Below are 18,370 nucleotides of genomic sequence, written 5' to 3' on the forward strand. Positions count from 1 at the left end.
CAGTTTGGGGCTAAAGCCCCTTATATGACATCTTTATGGATGTCTGTCTTGGTTTGAGAAGTCAGGTATCTGTCAGGGAAAGCTGGAGCTTCCCTTGGAATGGAGAATGTAAACCACCACCACCACCCTTTTTCCAATTATAATTTTTTCAGTTAAAAGCTTTTAGGCAAAAAATTTTGGAAATAGAAATAGCAGTTCTTTACTAATATATAACAAAACAAACAAACACAACTACAGCATTGATAACAAAAACAATACCAAGAACTTCGAGCACTTTGCTTCACAAAAACCCAGGGCAGTTTGGTCTCGGTGCCTTTGTAGGATCCTCAGAGCACCAAGCTGGGAAAAGTCTCAGGCTAATAGCTGGGATGGCAGGGTGTCCCAGCGGGGCAGGGGGATGCAGGGTCACTCTGTAGCAGAGGAGCAGCGCTGATGGAACCACGATGGCAGGGCAGGGCTGGCTCAGCTCCCACAGGGCGGCAGAGAAGCTCAGAATTTCAGGGCGAGCAGATTTGCCAAGACTGGACTGCAGTGAAATCCTCCAGCAGGAGCACCAACCCAGCCGTGCCTTCTCCCTAAACGCCGAAAACCAGAGAGAGAGGCTACCTGAAGCTCTGCCCTTTACCTGCCTCAAACCCCCATCCTCCTCCGAGCTTCGACCACCTCTTTGTTTTGTTAAATAGTCTTAAGTACGACATTTAGTCTCCTTGGTAACTTAGGGGGAAAAAATTCTTTAGAGTAAGAAGGAACAAAACCTAACCCCCAACAATGTGTTGTAGTCAGTGATTCTGGGATGTACAACTGTGATGGACACAGATGTGCTGGCAGAACCCTTGGTGCAGAAGGGTTCTGGTCAAAGCAATCTGAGGGAAGTATGGAATAGTCTATAGCTGTGACAATGCATTCGTTAGGCATTGCTAGGAGGATTGCTAGGAGGATTTGACTGGATTTGTGGTTTAGTCTCAGTAGAGTGTTTTATTAACTTCTTCCTCTGCTGATGGTACACATCAGGAAATGGCAGTGTTTGAGACCATCCTCACCAGTGCTGCTGGCCTTGGGCTCTGGTGCTGTCTCCTGGCCATTTGCTGCTCTGCCGGCCCAGCCCTGGGCAGCCCAAGGGGAGATGAGTTGGTCTCTAGACAGGGTGAAATATTGCTCTGTTCAGCACAGCCTTACCCAGGGCCAGTTTGAACAGCTGTTCACGTGAGGTGAGGCCACCCAGTGCTGAGATCCCTTTCCAGTGCCTTAGTGGCTGGCAGGCACCCTGCAAAGGATCTGGGACTGTCAGTGAGGCAGAGGAGACTGCTCACATTGTGTTTCCAGTATTTTCTGCAAGGCCTCTTAGGGAAAATTACATGTTTTGCCCTCAAAGATACATCCTCTCTGAGACTCCACCCTTTTGTCTCCTGTCTCTTCCCTGTGGAGTTAGTTTTATTCACAGCACCACAAACAGATTTGGGTTGTAAGGGACCTCTAGAAGGGTCTGGTCCGACTGCCCTCCTGCTCACAGCAAAGCTGACACGAGGCGTTGTTGTTCAGGGCTTTGTGCAGTGGGTTTTGAGGACCTCCAGGCAGTCTGTGGTCTGTTCCCAGGCTGCAGCACTCCTCTGGAGAGTCACCTGCTGTCCATGCAGCTGTCCTCTCCAGCTGTCTGTAGCTGCTTGTGGGACGTGCCAGAACGCTTTGTCAGGTGTTCTGATGCCTTCCTGCAGCATTTGGGAAACAGGTAGAGAGACCTGATGACCATCTTTTTTTTATCACTTTCAGGTCTTCTATTTTTTTTAATCATTGCTTTGATATCGTTAAGGCAGCTTGGACACACACTGCTCAAACATCCTGTACCTCTGAGCCTTTTTTGTTGTGCTTCTAACAATACTTCCAAAGCTTTTTTGCCCACTCACCCTCTTCCCCTGTGTTTAACACTATTTTGGCTGTACAAACACCAGGAGAATTTTCTGTTGGACCTGATCACTGAGTGGAGTTGGTTCTTGAAGCTGAATTGCTCTCCAGACAGCATTGCTGCTAAGAGTGTACTTAGACTTCTTACACCTTTCTCTGTTGCAAAACTTGACACATAGTGCTTTGGGAGATCCTGGTCTTACAAGATGTGAGGGGATCCAAGCCATTTCAAACTGCTGCCAGGATGACATTCTGGATGGATAAGGATGCTCCTGTTGCCTGTCTTAGCATTTACTGCTGTGGTTAGCAGCAGATAGTGCTGAGATTGAGGAATGTGGTCAGTTATATTTAAAGTGTTGCAGGGAGTCTTCTGGTAAACCCAATTCCTGGTGATTTTGTGGGATTTATTCAAATTTGTCCTTCTTGCATTTTCTTGAAACCGAGGTGAAGTTCCTGGAATGCAAGCTTAAAATCCAGTTTGGTCATTCCTGCCTTTGAGGAATTTACAGGAGACTTATGGTTGTGTTCTGCACCAGCTGCTCAGTGCTGGAGGATTTAGGCTTTCTGGGTTCAGGGTGACTGTGATACTTTATTTGAGGCCTGCAGCCCTGAGCTGGGGCTCCTGTGTAGGAAAATCTAGTGTTGATCTTCTTTCCTGGCTTTGGGACTACCAGAAAACAATTGCTGGAGTCTCGATGCTGCTGCTGAAATTCTGGAAAGGCCCTTTTTCCCCCGTGTTCCAGTTACTGTTGTGTAGACAGTCCCAGTCACACGTGAAGAGTGGCCTGAAGGGGATGTGGTGAAAGCTGCTGCAGTTTGCACTGATTGAGAACCAATAATACATTTGGAGGTGAGACAATGTTTGCCAAACCCTGCCTGCAAAGCACAAGGACTTGACCAGTGGCATCTGCAGGAGCTGTAGCTGACTTGGAGTGAGTCACTGCATGTAAAACATCCAAGTCACAGAGGGCTTGCAAATCCCATAGTTGTTTAATTGTGTTTACGAGCTTGTCCAGCTTTGATTTTCAGCATTTTGCATCCTTATGTGCATCTGCCTGTAACTCTAAGGAGTAGTCTGCTGTAGATTTTACTTTGTGATTTTTTTTTCAGATGGGTCATGTCTCCCTGTTTCTTTTCAGGGAACAAAATAGGTTTAGCACTGGAGGGTATTTTCTAAACCATGGCTGATTCATAAAGCAGTGGGATTCTTGTGTTACTGTGTCAGCTTTTTTTTTTTTTTTTTTAAATTTTTTTTATTTGAAACATCTCAGCTCTTCCAATAACTGTTATCAATTGCAGACAGTAGGCAAGAATGAGACAGTGATGGTCTAACATGGCACTGTGTGCAAGTAGCACTGTACTGAATGTCACCAAGTGGGCTTTGTGCTCTTTGGAGACTGAGTTTGCAGCTCAGAGAGCTACCTCTCTAAAATCACTAGTAAGTAACAAAATCCTTTCTGATCCTTTCTGGAGCATTTTGACTGGACTGAAACATGGTCCACAGTAGTGTGCTTAGTTTACTGGTGATTTTTTGTAAATTCATTTGAGTTGAAGCGAGTTAGCCAATATGCAATAAAGGTTTGCAGTGCTTGAATTTAGAATGCTAACAGCTGTCCAGATAAACTCAGATAGGTCACAGCAGAGAAGTTGGCTTCTGCTGTACTCACCACTCAAAGTACAATATTGTTAATGAAGATATGTTGACTGAAGTAAAGCTGGTAGGATGATATTACTTTCTTGATGTTTTATTGATTGAACTGTGTATTGACACTGTTGTTTTTGTTGAGAAATATTGGGTGGAGTGTTACTGTTTGTTCAAAAATTTGGCACAAAAAAATAGAAGCTTCTTCCAGAGCTCTGCTTAGGTCTTACAGACCTCGTAGATGGGAGGTGGCTGAAATGTTGATTTAAGTTTTTTTTGTAGTTACAAGTAGATTATTTTCATATTTCAAATGATCTCTAATAGTGAAAAAGATAATCCTTCAGCCTTCAAAAGTATTGAAAATCCGAATACACATCCATGAAGAGAAGTGCAGGACAGATACCCAAGCAGTTGCTATTTCTTTGCTAGAGGAAAGCAGTAACTGCACGGCTGTGGGATTTTTTTGTGGGCTGTGAAGTCTTCTGAGATGTTCCCTTCATTGGGGGGAGTAACAACAGCATTTTTTCTTGCTGTCTGTTTTTAATTAAATGTTTGATGGTAGATCCTCATTTCTGTAGGTAGGCCACATATTCCCCTGCTGATGGTTACCTGAGTTACAGCACCACGGATGTCTTTAATAAGCTGGATAAAGTCCCAGGTGGCCACTTGGATGTGCTTAAATGTCCTGGCAGAAACGTTGCACTTTGAGCTTCCAGATGTGAGAGGAGATCCCACATGCCTCTCTTTGGCAGAAAGAGCTGGGCAGGTCAGGTAGTCCCAGTCCTGGGTTTGGCAATCTGTGCCAGTCCTGCACACTGGGGAGGACCCTCAGCTGTCCTATCACTTCTTTGGAAACACTTGCTACCTGAAAAGCATTCTGCTGCAGACTGTTGTGCAAGAGACTTTGCTCTTTCACGTTGTTCTTCCCAAGAATATATCTCTTACTGAACACTCCAGGGAGTACTTACTCCTAAGTTGGGAGTTCCCAAATGGAGCAGTTATGTCTGCTGCTAAGTGCAGGATTTCAGCACACTGCCTCCTCTTGTTTGGACCATGTCATGCTGCACTGTACTCTCCTTGCTGCCTGTTTTGTGACTAGAAAAGAGGAATATTTTGAGCAGACCAGGGACCAAACCCCTAGTGACTGAGCTGTGCATTAGCTGGTCCTGGAATAAGAGAAGTGATGACTTGTGGTGGATCATTTCAGCACCTGCCAGAAACAATAAACTATTCTGTTTCTGTTGTAGAAAGTGAGAAGAGACTTTTCCAGAGATAAAGTGCACGCTCTGTTTGCAGCTTAACATACTGTGAAGCTCAACAGAAGGCCCAGACAAATCTGACTGCCTGGGGCAGACAGAAGTAGAGCTTCTTACCTTGCTGCAGTGAAGCAACTCTAATTTCTTCAGATTGAGTTTGATTTCAGAGCAACGCACGGAACTGGAAAATACCGTTCTTTCCTGCTTTGAGACTCACCTTCCTCATCCTTATCAGCTGGTAGTTGAAAGGCACCATAAAGAATTCATTGTCAGGGACATTCCATGCTTTCCCACTCAAACTGTTCGTCAGCATCATCTTGGGTCCAGCCTCAACTCTTAACTCCATCAGTTTTTCCAGATTATTTTAAATATATCAAGAGTTGACATTCATCTGCCCTGTATCATCATCACCTGCTGCAGCAGGTTGAAACTAAACAAAAGGAAAATACTTCTAAAAACTAAATGTTACGATGCAGGACTTAAAACCACTGGAATTTTAGGAGGTCCAAAGTGTAAATTGGTTTGAAGTGGGATTAGGCAGATTCACAGAGGATTTGCCCAGTACAGACTTAGCAGGGACATTGTCAGTGCAGCTCAAGCAAAGTGCTTCTTCAGCAGCTGAGTCCTTGACTGGAGAATGTGCTGAAGAGGAATATCCTGTTAGTTGTGTTTCTTTTACACTCTCCCCAGGTATCCATCCTTGGTGTGAATAGGAACAGGATATTCGAGTGCATTTCATTGGACTGACTGCAGCAGTCCTCAGCTTTGTACATCCTAAGGAGAAATTTTGGTTCCTTCTCCAGAGTGTGTGAGCTGTTCTGCTGGGAGGATTCAGACAGAGCCAATGAGAGCAGACAGGATCTCATGCTCAGGGGACTGTGCTTTCAAACAGAGCGTGTGAGTGAGTGCTCTTACTGCAGCCTTGCCTCTGCAGGAACGTCTGTCCCAGCCACATCCCCATAGCTTGGAGTTGCCTTAATCTGCAGAATACTTATTCTCTTTAAGACTTTTCTGTTGGCCAAGGATGTTGCCATGAAGTCAGAATTTTGTCTGGCATCGTATCACCCGAAGTTTGAAAGCAGTGCTAAGGTGTACACTGTTAAACCCAGATGCCTTTGGTCCACTTGTAGAGCACATGAGTTACAGGACAACTTCATAGATTGTTGCTTGCATTATGCTCTGAGGGGGAATGCCCAAATGGATTTCTTATGCTCCAAATGTTTCCAGGGTCTGTTTCTACCAAGCAAAAACTAGGCCAGCTGAAAGTGAGAAATAGTTTAAGGGTATCACCTTAGTAGTTCATTGCAAACTTGTGCAAAATGTCTGAGGTGATTTTAAAAGGTATGTTAGCTCTATTAAGTATACCTATAAATAAATTTTCCTTCTTCATCTGGATGCCTTGAGGGTTTTTTTTCTTCTTATTGTAGGGTCTGCTGTGTGTCTGTGAAACTGGATGGGGGATATCTTTGAGCAGAAGACATTGTTCGTATTCTGAGCAGCAGAAAAAAACCCCAAAATGTGTTTATCATCTTGGGAGGGTTCTCATCTCTTTCAAATCCTTAGGACCTTTCTTTCAGATGTCTTTGTTTCTATTTCACTTTGTTGTTACTTCTGTCAGCCAACCTAAAACATGTATTAGATTCTGTATTGCTCTGGAATTGGCTTATTCTAAAAGATTTGTCTCATCTTGTAGCTAAAGTGAACAGAAGTACCGACGTCTTTAGGGGTGAGACTTGCTGAACACTTCTAAAGATTACATTTGCTTTAGTTTCTGTTTGTGATTGTGGGAACAGTGCTTTATCTGTCACCAGGAAACAGAAAATATTACTGTGTATTTAGATAAATTAAGGAGGCAGCAGCTTTGAAATCCAGTTTTTGGTATGATTTCCTTAAATTCCTATAAGTTGCAGAAGTTGGGTACGTTCTCTGTCCTTGTGTGTTCTGTTTAATTCTGAGCAAACCATTTGTGAGTGAGAACTTGGTTGTCCTTTCAGAGGGAAGGATATAAAAAGAGTTAAACAGCCATCATCAGTGGAATTACATCAGGCTTTCTCCTTCATTGATATAGATGAGTTATACCCAGTGTAAGCCCAAATAAACAATAGGACTGTGGCTTCTTATTCAGGTCTTAAAACAGTGCTAAGTTTAGAACTGGAATTAATGTGATAGGGATACATTAGGGATACACTGCCTTACTGCTCCTTCTCCCACTGATCCCAGTTCCTTCTTCCCTTTCCCTCTTTGTGTTTGTCAACCATTATCTCCTTGTGGGGCTAAAATTCACTTTTAGACCATATTACTTGCCTCATCTTGAAGTCTTGACCTTTCCATCTTATGATAATGTCAACCATGAGGAGCTGGGCTGGAAATTCCCCTCTGAGGTTGGCAATCTGCATCACACCTTCCTGCCCAAGTGTGCTGTTTGTGCCCTGCAAAGTCACACTGGTCTTTTTTCCTAACTCTGTATTGCCATGCTTGTGTCTATCTTGCTACTTATTCTTATGACTGCTTTTATCATCAAAGCTTTACCACCTTTCTTCTTGCCACTCTCCAGAACTTCTCCTAGTTCTAACTTAAGCTTTTCCACTTGTTCCATGTCTGAATATTAGCCTACTTAGTTTTGGGTTTTGCAGTAGCTGTAGTTATACTGCAGCATTGTTTATATCTGTCCTCTGACAAGATTAATGCATGTTGTCATCCTCTATCTTGCTAAGACGCACGCTTCAGGGCTTGAAAGGAGTTATTTCTACCTCTTATGTTTAAGAGAAAAAAAGGTATTTTAAAAATTAAAAATGTGTTAGCTCCATAAGAACAGATCAGGAGAAAGGACAGACCAGATTATTTGGATGGAGAAGAAGGCAGGGCTGGGAATATTACCACAGAACATTGATGTAGAGCCTCCTGAATTGGTGCTTGAGTCATTTCTGATACCCCAATGTGTCACTTAGCATAAGCAAGTCTCTTTGCTGTGCTGTGGTGAGGTGTGTGAGGGCTGTAGAGTTCCCAAAGGTCTGTTATACCAAACTGCTGAATCCTGCTGCTGACTTCTGTACCCTCACAAGTGGAGGTGATTCACCTGCTGGTGTCTGTTATCCTGGTTATGGCCTGGCAGCATTCCTGGGCCTTGTTTTGCTCCAGCAGTGTTCAGAAGAGTGGACAGTTCATGTTCTGTGTAGACTACTTTTCATTAACTTTTAAGTCTCTCTCTCATTTCCAGTTGCCATCTTCTAAATGGATTCCAGTGAATTTTCAGGAACTTTGGATCCCCTGTCCTTGCCTGACAAACCGCTCGTTGGTGATCTCCCTGCTGACATGGAGTTTGGTGAAGATCTCCTGGGCTCCCAAACAGCTTCTACCCAGGAAGTTTCAATTCTTCAGCCCCCTGGCTGGGATCAATCCAAGCAGACGACTGCAGATGAGAACTTGGACCTTGTAGTGAAAGCAGACAGCGTGTCTGAACTAAATAAATCAAATGACCGTGTTCTAGATAAACCTGTTGTCTTGGATGTGCTGGAGAAACCTGGTGTCTTAGATGATTTGGGTAAAAGTTCTGGCATGGTGGAACTAGATAAATCAGAGGGTCTGGATGGGCTGTGTAAGGCACAACCTTCTCAGGACGTGGAGGGTGGACCAGCAGACTCCTCTGCCCTGTCTAGAGAAGCTGTTGGCCCAGACACAGGGAAAGAAGGGGAGGATGCACCAAAAAATTGCTCTGGGGATGTAAAGGAAGATGGTGCTGCTGCTATTCCTGCACCATCTGGTGACAATGCCCCTGAATCACCCCAAAAACCTGTCCCTGACTCCAGGAACCTCAGCAGTGCCCCAGCCACAGAAGAAACCACAGCACAGTCCTTGAGTCCCACAGTGCCCCCACCTCAGCTCAGTCTTAAACAAACGAAGAAGATGAAGCTGAAGGCACCAAAGAAAAGCTCACCTGTACAGAGGGAAGGGCTGGCAGGGGAGGCAGAGGTACAACTGTGCCCAGACAACAGAACTGCAGCTTTGCCCCCTGAGCCTGTGGAGGAAAACCGGGCAGAGGAAGGGGATGATAATGGGAAGAACTCACATAAAGAAAACAGTGTACTCAAAGCACAGGAAGCCTTACCACCAACAGGTAAGTTGTTAGCTCTGTAGAAGCTGGCTTTCTTTTGCTCAGGAGGTCATCCAGCTACACATCACTGAAGCTGGAGTCTGCTCTGCATTCTAGCTCATCCCCTGCTATAGAAATAGCCAGCTCTTCTGATGGTCTAGATTTGGGTAAAACCTCTTGTGTAAAGGGAATGTTCTGGTGTACATAAGCTCTTGATCTGGCTTTCATGGCTTCAACTGATTTTTGGTGCTTGTAGAAGCAAGGAGCTTCCCCAGTAAAGCTGTGGCTGCACATAAGCTTAGCTCACACTCTTCATTGCTGGAGCCTTTGCTGGAACTGAGGGTCACCAACAGGTGTTTCCAGTAGGCAAAGTCTCTCTGCCCGGGCTGGCCATCCCCAGGAAATGCTCAGTCTTGGTCAGAAGCAGTTGGAGGCAACTGCTCACCCAGCCTGCCTCCCCCATGCAGGGAGGTCTCCCCCTTACAGGGCTCCTCCCAAGCTGTGTTTTTGGGTCTGCAACTACAGGTAGTGGGTTTAGGAGCCTTCTACCCCAGAACTGTACTTGATAGCCAGGACAGGTTGAGGCTTCATGTGCTGACTGACCCAAAGTGTGGCTTGGAAAACACCTGTGCTCTTCTCTTGGAGAAAAGCAAGATGTTAGATGCAAGCTTCTTCTGTGCTTCTGTTCCAGGAGGAAGCCTGTCTGGGAAGGGAAGTGAGCTGCCAGCTGAGAAGGTGAGGAGAATGCAATCAAGTATGTATGGTACAGGAGCACAGAGTGTGGCTGGCTGTTGTCAGACTCAGAGGGACACTGGCTGTCTTGTCAGTCCTCTGGAGAGGAGTTTGTATGACTCCTGTGACAGAATGATCCCTGTGCACTGCCACTACGCTGTAACGTGGCTTCACATTACAGTGTGTCCCTGTTACCCTCTACTGAAATGTCATTCTCATAAGCCTACTTTCCCATCTCCTCTGTCTTGCCAGCTCTGGTCAGGTGTCCATGGAGTTTTAGCCATTTTCAGTCTAAGTATTGGGAAACCAAATCCCAGAAGTTGGAACTTCACCATAATCTGTGATAATTATCCCTGGTTGTCCTAGCTGATAGTTAGTCTAACTATTTTCTGAATGTCTTCTAGGAGCAGAAAAGAAGTGAAAGACCCAGAAGATCAGAAACTGCCAGGCCTGAAACTGTGAACTCCTCTGAGAGCAGTGAGTAACTGGGGTTGGCCAATCCCTGGGCCAGAGAGAATGGCCCAGATCCATTGGATCCATTCTGGGCAGTTAGTTCATGGTGTGAGTACAGTGGGAACTCTGGAACTTCTGTGCAGGCTTTTCTTCTACGCAGGACAGGTCCTTTCAGCCCACAGGTCTTCGTCCTGGGGTACTTGGCTTGCTTTCTCAGGGCATTTAGGTCAAAATGGGAAGTGTCATATTTTTACAGTGGTGTATGGGCACCAAGCACTAAGTAACAGGATGAAATTTCCCAGGAAATCCATCTTCCATCTCCTCACCAAGGAACTTTCTTCTTTTCTGTCTATGAGAGTAGGCTGGCTGAAGGAAGGTTGCATCTTGGAGATTTTCCTGGAGAAGTACATGAAGTTTCTGTTTTTGAGATATTGAATGTCGCCCTGCCATTCCCCAGTATTTGTGTGTTGCTCCTTTATTGCTTGTGCTGGAATCTGGTGATCAGCACGTTCCCTTTCAGGTCTAGCAGTTCTTACAGGATAGAAGTTCACACTTTGGGCTTCTGCTCAACCTTGGCATATCATGATTCCTAGACAGGAATTGTATTTAAGCCTTGTTTGTTTAAACACCTCTTGATTCATCTCTAGTTACAGCAGAATTTCTTTAAGGGTCCCTTTATCATTCCACTCAGACAGGAACAAAGTACACAGAGGGGCTTTAGAAAGGTGATTCAGAAAATCCCAGCGTGTGTCTCACAGGAGAGTTTCTCACTTCTTAATGAGGAGTTTCTGATCTTCCTCTGCTGCTTTGCAGTTTCAGTCTCTGATGAAGACTCTGATGCAATGGTGGATGATCCCAATGATGAGGATTTTGTTCCTTTCCGTACGCGGCGCTCCACTCGGATGTCCCTGCGCACTCAGATGGCGCAGCGAGCCGCCCGCTCCACCTTCACCAAGATGACCTGTGCCAACTGCAGGACCCCACTGCAGAAGGGCCAGACTGCCTACCAGAGAAAAGGGCTTCCTCAGCTCTTCTGCTCCAGCTCTTGTCTCACCACCTTCTCAAAAAAACCGCCTGGCAAGAAGATATGCACCTTCTGCAAAAAGTGTGTATCTGTTCCCCTTTCCTCAGTGCTCTCGTGCTTGTCACCCCACTCACCTGCTCCACAGCTCTCCTGCCAGTGCCCTTCCTATGGCCCTTGTTCACCCACATCACTGCTGCCCACTGCCAGCTGCTGCTCCATGTCTTCTTCCACACACTGCCTATCCCCATGCTCCCTGCACCCCTTTCACATTCTTGCTTTCCCTGCCTGTCCTCAGACTTAGTGCCCCATATTCCAGCTTTCCCTCAAAGCAACCTCCTGTATACTCTGTCTTCAGACACCACTCCCGTGGGTCAGGACAAAAGCTGCTGTGAGACAGTTCTTGCCAACTTTTTGGGACACCAGAAAGTCCTGTGCATTGCAGTGAGCCATCCTGTCCCTTTGTGGCAGGACACACATGTCCCTGCACTAACACGTGCCCTCCTGATCCCCAGGGAGATCTGGAACACCAAGGACTCTGTGGTTGCCCAGATTGGTTCAGGTGGCTCTTTCCATGAGTTCTGCACCTCTGTCTGCCTTTCCCTCTACGAGGCCCAGCAGCACAGACCAGCACCTCAGTCTGCAGATGCCTCGGACACCAGCCGCTGCAGCGTTTGCCACAAACCTGGCGAGGTAAATCCCTTGTCCTTCCCATGTCCTAGATGAAATGCATAGGACCCACAGCACTTAGGCTTGGTCAAGACCAGGCATTTGCCAGGTTTTCCTGTGGTGTGAGGCCTCAGCCCCTGAGCTGGCTTGGGCTCATTCCCAAGCTTTTCCTTGTCCTGAGGCTCACTGCTTCCTGTCACTCTGCTGTCCCAGTTGCTCCTCTGACTTTTCGCAAGGGAAGCCACCTTGAGTCCACACCAGCTTCCAGTATGGCACTTCCCAGATTTTTAATGCCTGTTACATCCTGAGGGCTATGCTTGTGGTGGTACAGCTGCATTGGAAGGAGGCCTGTGGTGGTTTGGGGAGTGACAGCAGTGATGTCTCTGCAGATCCAGCACGAGGTCAGCAATGGGAACGTGGTTCACCGCATCTGCAGTGACGCCTGCTTTACCAAGTTCCGGGCCACCAAGGGGTTGAAAACAAACTGCTGTGACAACTGTGGACTTTATATCTACAACAAGGGCTTGCCCCTGGAGTACCTCTTCCATGAAGGCCAGCAAAAACGCTTTTGCAACTCTGCGTGTCTCAACAGTTACAAGAAGGTGTGTGGGGGCAGCTGCCTGGGGTGGGAGGTTTCTCTGTGGACACCCAGCAACTTTGTTTGGTGTGGCAAAGGGCATTTTATTAAATAGCAGATGACTTGAATCCCCTTGGTCTTTTATTGCTGACAAAGCAGTTAAAATATTGCTGTGGGGAAACTCTGAAGCAGGCAAACAGAATTTGATTTGATCTGCATGGGGCCCACCATGGGTCAGAAAGTCAGTGAGCTGATGGTAAAGTGACACTGGTACATGCAGTTAGCATGGACTGGCTTCTGGATGTCTCCCTAAAGTTGGGCTGGATATGTTCCTCTGTCACTTGAGCAGTCTTCACTTAACTGTCTTGGAAGGGATTGCCAAACTCTGTCTTCCTGCCAGGCTACCCTTGAAATGAGAAGTTGAAGTGCCAAAGGCAGCTTTTTTTGCAGCCACCACCTGAATCTGCGACTGTGAGCCTGTCCCTGGCATCTGGTGGTCACTGCAGGAGAGCAGTCCTGTAGTGGATACAGCAGTGGGGTGGTATGTGGTAGCTGGACTTTGCCAGCTGTGATGGTGTCCTGGAAGCTCTGTTCTGCTCTGTGTTTGCAGAAGAACACTCGGGTCTACCCCTGCATGTGGTGCAAGACGCTGTGCAAGAACTTTGACATGCTGCCCAACGTGGATCGCAGTGGCAAGATGGGCCTGTTCTGCTCCATTTGCTGCACTACCTCCCACAAAGTGAAACAGTCAGGCTTAGTTGGTAAGAGCAGCTGTGTGGAGGGAGTCATCACCTCTCTGCTCTTGATTCCTTCCTTGGTATTGTTTATTGCTTCTGGATGGGACTGAAAAGGTAAAACCCTGGGGAAGAGTCCAGTGAGACAAGTGGAAGTGCAGAGTGAAGAACACCTGCAGTATGTAGACATCTTAATACAGAGGGTAGTGTACATTGCTGCTCTTGAGAATGCAGGGAGCAGCTGTAGTGCTGGATTGTGCTAGCATTGCCCTTTCCATTACATGGTGTACTGGGGTGTCCAGGAATGGGACAAGTATTGCAGCCTGTTTTGTCCAAATTCCTGTAGAGCCAGGGTCACTTCCTTGAACCACTTTGCTCTCCATCTGTTTAACATTTCTGTCCTAGCAGAATCTGGTGCTTTTAAGTTTCCTAGTGCTCTTGTCCCTCACTTTTTGATAATAGCCTGACAGACTGAGGATGAGTGAGTAGGTTGCATGCCATCCTCAGAAGTCAGTGTCACATCCTCTGCTGCTGCCTTCACCAATTCCTATCTTGTTTCATCAGGTCCCTCTAGACCCTGCAGCTTCTGCAGAAAGAGTTTATCTGAACCCTGCTATTACAACAAGACAGACCGGGTTGTCTACCAGTTCTGCAGCCCCAGCTGCTGGACCAAATTCCAGGTACTGAAATATCCTTCATGGGGGCTGGGCTGTGGAGCTCATGCCTCCTTTCACTCTAAGCAGGCGCTCCACCTTCCTTGAGCCCCTCAGGGAGGATTCCTAAGAAAGTCTCTTCTGGAGCACAGGAGTTGCAGGGACTGTAATTGCTCAAATCCCAGTCTTGGCCCGATCTCCCCCATCCTCCACTGGGATAAGGTGGGCTGTAATTCACTCCTGTCTATCAGGTTATGCCCAGCAGGAGGGCAGTGCAGAGCTGGTGCTGCATGAGTGGTTTGAGATAGAGTGGCTTTATGAGAACACAAGAAAATGCACAAATAAGCCAGCAAAGTGCAAGTGTACACCTGATAGCTGGGTGGAAAGGGGCAGAGCTGCCCTCTCAGCCAGGTGTCACTGAGAAATGTAGGTCTTCCAGGATGTGTTGTCTAAAAATTTACAACTAGCAGGCCTGGATACCTCTTGTTTAATAATCCTCAAAGGCTTGACTGATGATTTTTCATCTTCTGATGTTAGGTTTCCGCATATGTGACATGTCTGTGGTATTCCTAGGCAACTTCAAGAATATTAGTTTTGTACATTTATCAAAGAACAGAGTAACAGCCAGGAAGACATGAGAAACTTAGGCCAGGACATGTCTTGGGCAACTGACAAAATGTAGAGAATCTAGAGGTAAGGGTTAGTTACCAGCAGTTGCAGCATTTCATTTTGAGATTTGGTTTATATGGGGTTTTTCTGGGGGGAGGCATTTGGTTGGTTGTGTTTTTTCTGTGAGTTTCTTTTTGTTTCTTTTTTGTTGGGTTGGTTGGTTGGGGTTTTTTTATGAACCCTTGATGTAATCCCTTACTGAGGCCACAAATAGTGTTAGTAGCGTAGCTATAGAGTTTTTAGCACTGTAGACATCATAAGACTAGAATCATAGAACAGTTTTGGTTGAAAGGGACCTTTAGATGTCATCTGGGCCAACCTCCCCTTCCCCTGCAGTGAGCAGGGACATCCTCAGCTAGATCAGGTTGCTCAGAACCATGTCAAGTCTGACCTTGAATATTTCCAGGGTTAGGGCACCTACCCTATGCCGGTGTTTCACCATCTTCATTGTAAAAAAAATTTCTTTATAGCTAATCTAAATATACTCTCTTTGATATTAAAACTGTTACCCCTTGTCCTGTTCCAACAGGCTGTGCTAAAATGTGTGTCCCCATCTTGCTTACAAGTCCCCTTTAAGTACTGAAAGGCCACAATAAAGTTTCCCCAGAGCCTTCCCTTCTCCAAGCTGAATAATCCCAACTCTCAGCCTTTCTTGATAGGAGAACTGTTCCAACCCTCTGATCATTTTCATGGCCTCCTCTGGACTCGCTCCAGCAGGTCCATGGGGACCCCAGAGCTGGAGGCAGCACTGCAGGTGGGGTCTGACCAGAGGGGAGCAGAGGGGGACAATCCCCTCCCTCCCCTGCAGCCCAAAGGGCTTTTGCTGCAGCCCAGGACACACTTGGCTTTCTGGGCTGTGAGTGCACATGGCTGGGTCCTGTCCAGCCTCTCATCCCCCAACATCCCCAAATCGTTCTCAGCAGGGCTGCTCTCCATCTGTTCATCCCCCATCCTGGATTGATACTGGAGGTTGCCCTGCCCCAGGTGCAGCACCTTGTACTTGGCCTTGTTGAAGCTCATGGGATTCCCATGGGCCACTGCCTGAGCTTGTCCAGATCCCTCTGGATGTCACTATGTCCCTCAGGCATTTCAACTGAAGGACTCAGCTTGGTATCATCTGTAAACTTGCTGAGAGTGCTCTCAATCCACTGTGTCCTTGATGAAGAAATGAAACAGTCCTGGTCCCGCTACAGGCCCCTGAGGGTCACCACTTGTCACTGATCTCCATCTGGACATTAAACGTTTGGCCACTACCTTTTGGATGCAACCATCCAACCAAATTCCTCATCCACCAAACAGTCCAGCCATCAAATCATCTTTCTCCAGTTTAGAGAGAAGGATGTTGTGGGGAACTGTGCTAAAGGCTTTACAAAACTCCAGAGAGATGACACCCATAGCTCTTTGCTTCTCTGCTGATGTAGTCAGCACTCCATTGAGGAAGACAACTAGATTGGTCAGTCAGGACTTGCCCTTGGTGCAACTGTGCTGGTTGTTTTGGCACCTCCTGTCCTCCATGTGTCTCAGCACTGCTTCTGGAAGGATCTGTTCCATGATCTTTGCAGGCACAGCAAAGGCACAGTTCTGTTGTTTCCAGGGTCCTCCTTTCCACCCATTTAAATGGTTGCAGTGTTTCCCCTTTTCCCCACAGGGACTTCATTAGTTCACCTAAGCTGAAATATTGCCATATAAAATCAGCATTGTAAACATATGAATAAACCCATGCATCACCTGGATTAGGAACTGTCCTGCTGGCAGATCTCAGAACACACTTGTCAAAAAGAAAACAACATTGAAGAGACTGTTTCAAGATGGCTTCTTGGGGAGCAGTGTTAAGCCCAAGAACTTCAAGATCTTCGTCAATCATTTGGCAATAAAGTCAAAGTAAGCATGATGAAATTCAACAGATGAAACAAAAACTGGTTAGGCCCTGCTGCGTTCAGGCTAGTCACAGAAAGCAAAGCAGTTGGGTTGATTGACAAGGTTGGTTCCTCCTGATGTGTACTTAAACACAGGTTCAGTGCAAGGTTGTGTGTCAGCCTTACTCAGGTAGTGTGGGGATGCAAATCCTGGGGAAGTAAGGATTTTGAAAAGGCTGTGGAATTACAGCAGATAAACTATTCAGTATGAGCATCTCAGTTTACAGCCACACAGGGAAGGATTAATTTTGTGCAAGTACAAGCAGGTAAACATAGAGTTAATGTTTGAGGGCCAGGGAGCAAAAGACCTACCTAGAATGATGCACATATAGGAAGGATATTTTCCAATGTCCACTTCATTTTCAATGCAGGAGAAAAATTGAAAGCATTCTGAAAAAAACCCAAAAATTAAAATTGGGTTTGAAAAACACTTGTAGTGAGGCACTTGCAGAATGTCTTATCTGAGGTTATCAGAAAGAAAACCAGGAATGACTTCATTAATAAATATATCCTTATGGATAAGACACCAAATGCTAAATGCATTGTGGACAGGACACCAAATGCTGTTTAATCTAGCAGATAATTCTAGCAGAAAATGGGATGAGAGGCTTCTTGAATTCTTAAGTTGCATTATCTTGAAAATAGAAATCAGGCACCTGTGCTTCAAGAACTTTTAGAGAAATCCTCAGAAGAGATAACAGAGCCCTGATCATTTAAGTTTTCAAATCCAGCAGTGTGGCAGCTTGCCTTCCTGAGACGAGCTGGACCCAGCACACTGGAAGCAAAGTGAAATTGCTCTCAAAAATCAGCTCTCCAGGAGCTTGAGACGTGATGTGATGGACTGACTGAGCCCCCACAGTGGCAGCAGGTCCGAGGGGGCCAGGCAGGCTGCAGGCCAATCCAAGTGCTCTCCCCCCATGAACTGTCTCTGTCTCCTGCAGCGCACCAGCCCGGAAGGTGGGATCCACCTCAACTGCCATTACTGTCACAATCTGTTCAGCGGGAAGCCGGAGATCCTAGACTGGCAGGTGAGAACTTCCCCTGGAGGGATGTCGAGGTGGAGGCCAACTGCTGAGAACCTCTGGGGTACTTCCTCTCCCTGCTCTCCTGTGCCAGTCCTCTGAATGCCTTAGCTGCAGAGATGTGCCTGAAGACTGCTGAGTGCTGCACTCCTGATGTTCAGTAGGATGTCAAAAGGGCAGGAGAAGATCGCTCCTGTGCCAGGAGAGCTGGGGACTTAACTCAGCCCTGTAGTCTTTCTCTTGCTTCCCTTATAAGTGTGGGAACCTCCTGCCAGCCTGGCTGACCTGCCTGTGGTCTCTTTGGCAGGACAAGGTGTATCAGTTCTGCTGCAAGGACTGCTGCGAGGATTTCAAGCGGCTGCGTGGGGTGGTGTCTCAGTGTGAACACTGCAAGCAGGAGAAGCTGCTGCATGAGAAGATCCGTTTCTCTGGAGTGGAGAAGAACTTCTGCAGTGAAGGTACTTGGGGAAGGCATGGGAGAGGCAGAGCCCCCATGCCAGCCCATGCTGGGGGAGGAGAAGAGAGCATGGAGAGGAACAAAGGGGAGATTGTCTTAGCCAGGCCCTGGGGCAAGAGCCCTGCCATGCAGTGAAGGGAGGACTGTTGTGGGGATGGCTTGCTGTCCAGCCAGGCCCTAGGGCAAGATCTTTACCGTTCATTGTGTCCTTGGGGAGGGCCTTCTCACAGCTTTTCTCTCTCTGGGGGCTGGGGAGACAGCAGGTGGCAGCTCCGCTCCTCCTGTCATCATGCACTTCTACGCTCTTGCGTCTGGGCTGGCCTGACCTGGCCTTGCCCTGCCTGCTGGGTTCCTGCACACAGGAGGTTGGAGTCAGACTCTTCCTAGAAGCATGGAGGTGAGAGATGGCAAGTCCCCGTGAGGTCCCATCTTATCCCAGCCCCAGGGGCCAGTGCTGGATTGTTCCCTACAGTGTGTTGCGTGTGCTCTGTTGTCTCCGCAGACCTGGATTCTGGTCATGTTTGGGTCAGGGAGGCCCCCAGTTCATCCTGGGAAGGTTTCACTCCTATTGTTTCTCCGC

At 46.9% G+C, this 18,370-nt stretch overlaps 1 protein-coding gene across 3 annotated transcripts in view; it reads left to right on the plus strand.

Annotated features, from left to right (window-relative positions):
• Positions 1-18,370, plus strand: part of ZMYM3 (zinc finger MYM-type containing 3) — a 33,223-nt gene that overhangs the window by 2,612 nt on the left and 12,241 nt on the right. Inside the window, exons 2-11 of one of the 3 annotated variants that reach the window (XM_066333990.1) lie at positions 8,015-8,911; positions 9,579-9,622; positions 10,024-10,096; positions 10,886-11,177; positions 11,609-11,786; positions 12,152-12,364; positions 12,950-13,100; positions 13,638-13,753; positions 17,253-17,339; positions 17,641-17,791. In XM_066333990.1, coding sequence (XP_066190087.1) covers positions 8,029-8,911; positions 9,579-9,622; positions 10,024-10,096; positions 10,886-11,177; positions 11,609-11,786; positions 12,152-12,364; positions 12,950-13,100; positions 13,638-13,753; positions 17,253-17,339; positions 17,641-17,791 — 2,188 coding nt within the window. In that variant the 5' untranslated portion in view covers positions 8,015-8,028. Of the gene's footprint in view, positions 1-7,702; positions 8,912-9,578; positions 9,623-10,023; positions 10,097-10,885; positions 11,178-11,608; positions 11,787-12,151; positions 12,365-12,949; positions 13,101-13,637; positions 13,754-17,252; positions 17,340-17,640; positions 17,792-18,370 lie in introns of those variants that run through there. The other 2 variants (XM_066333992.1, XM_066333991.1) reach the window with 2 other exon arrangements.

This window comes from Sylvia atricapilla, chromosome 21 (assembly GCF_009819655.1).
Source record: "Sylvia atricapilla isolate bSylAtr1 chromosome 21, bSylAtr1.pri, whole genome shotgun sequence".
Lineage (NCBI taxonomy): Eukaryota > Metazoa > Chordata > Aves > Passeriformes > Sylviidae > Sylvia > Sylvia atricapilla.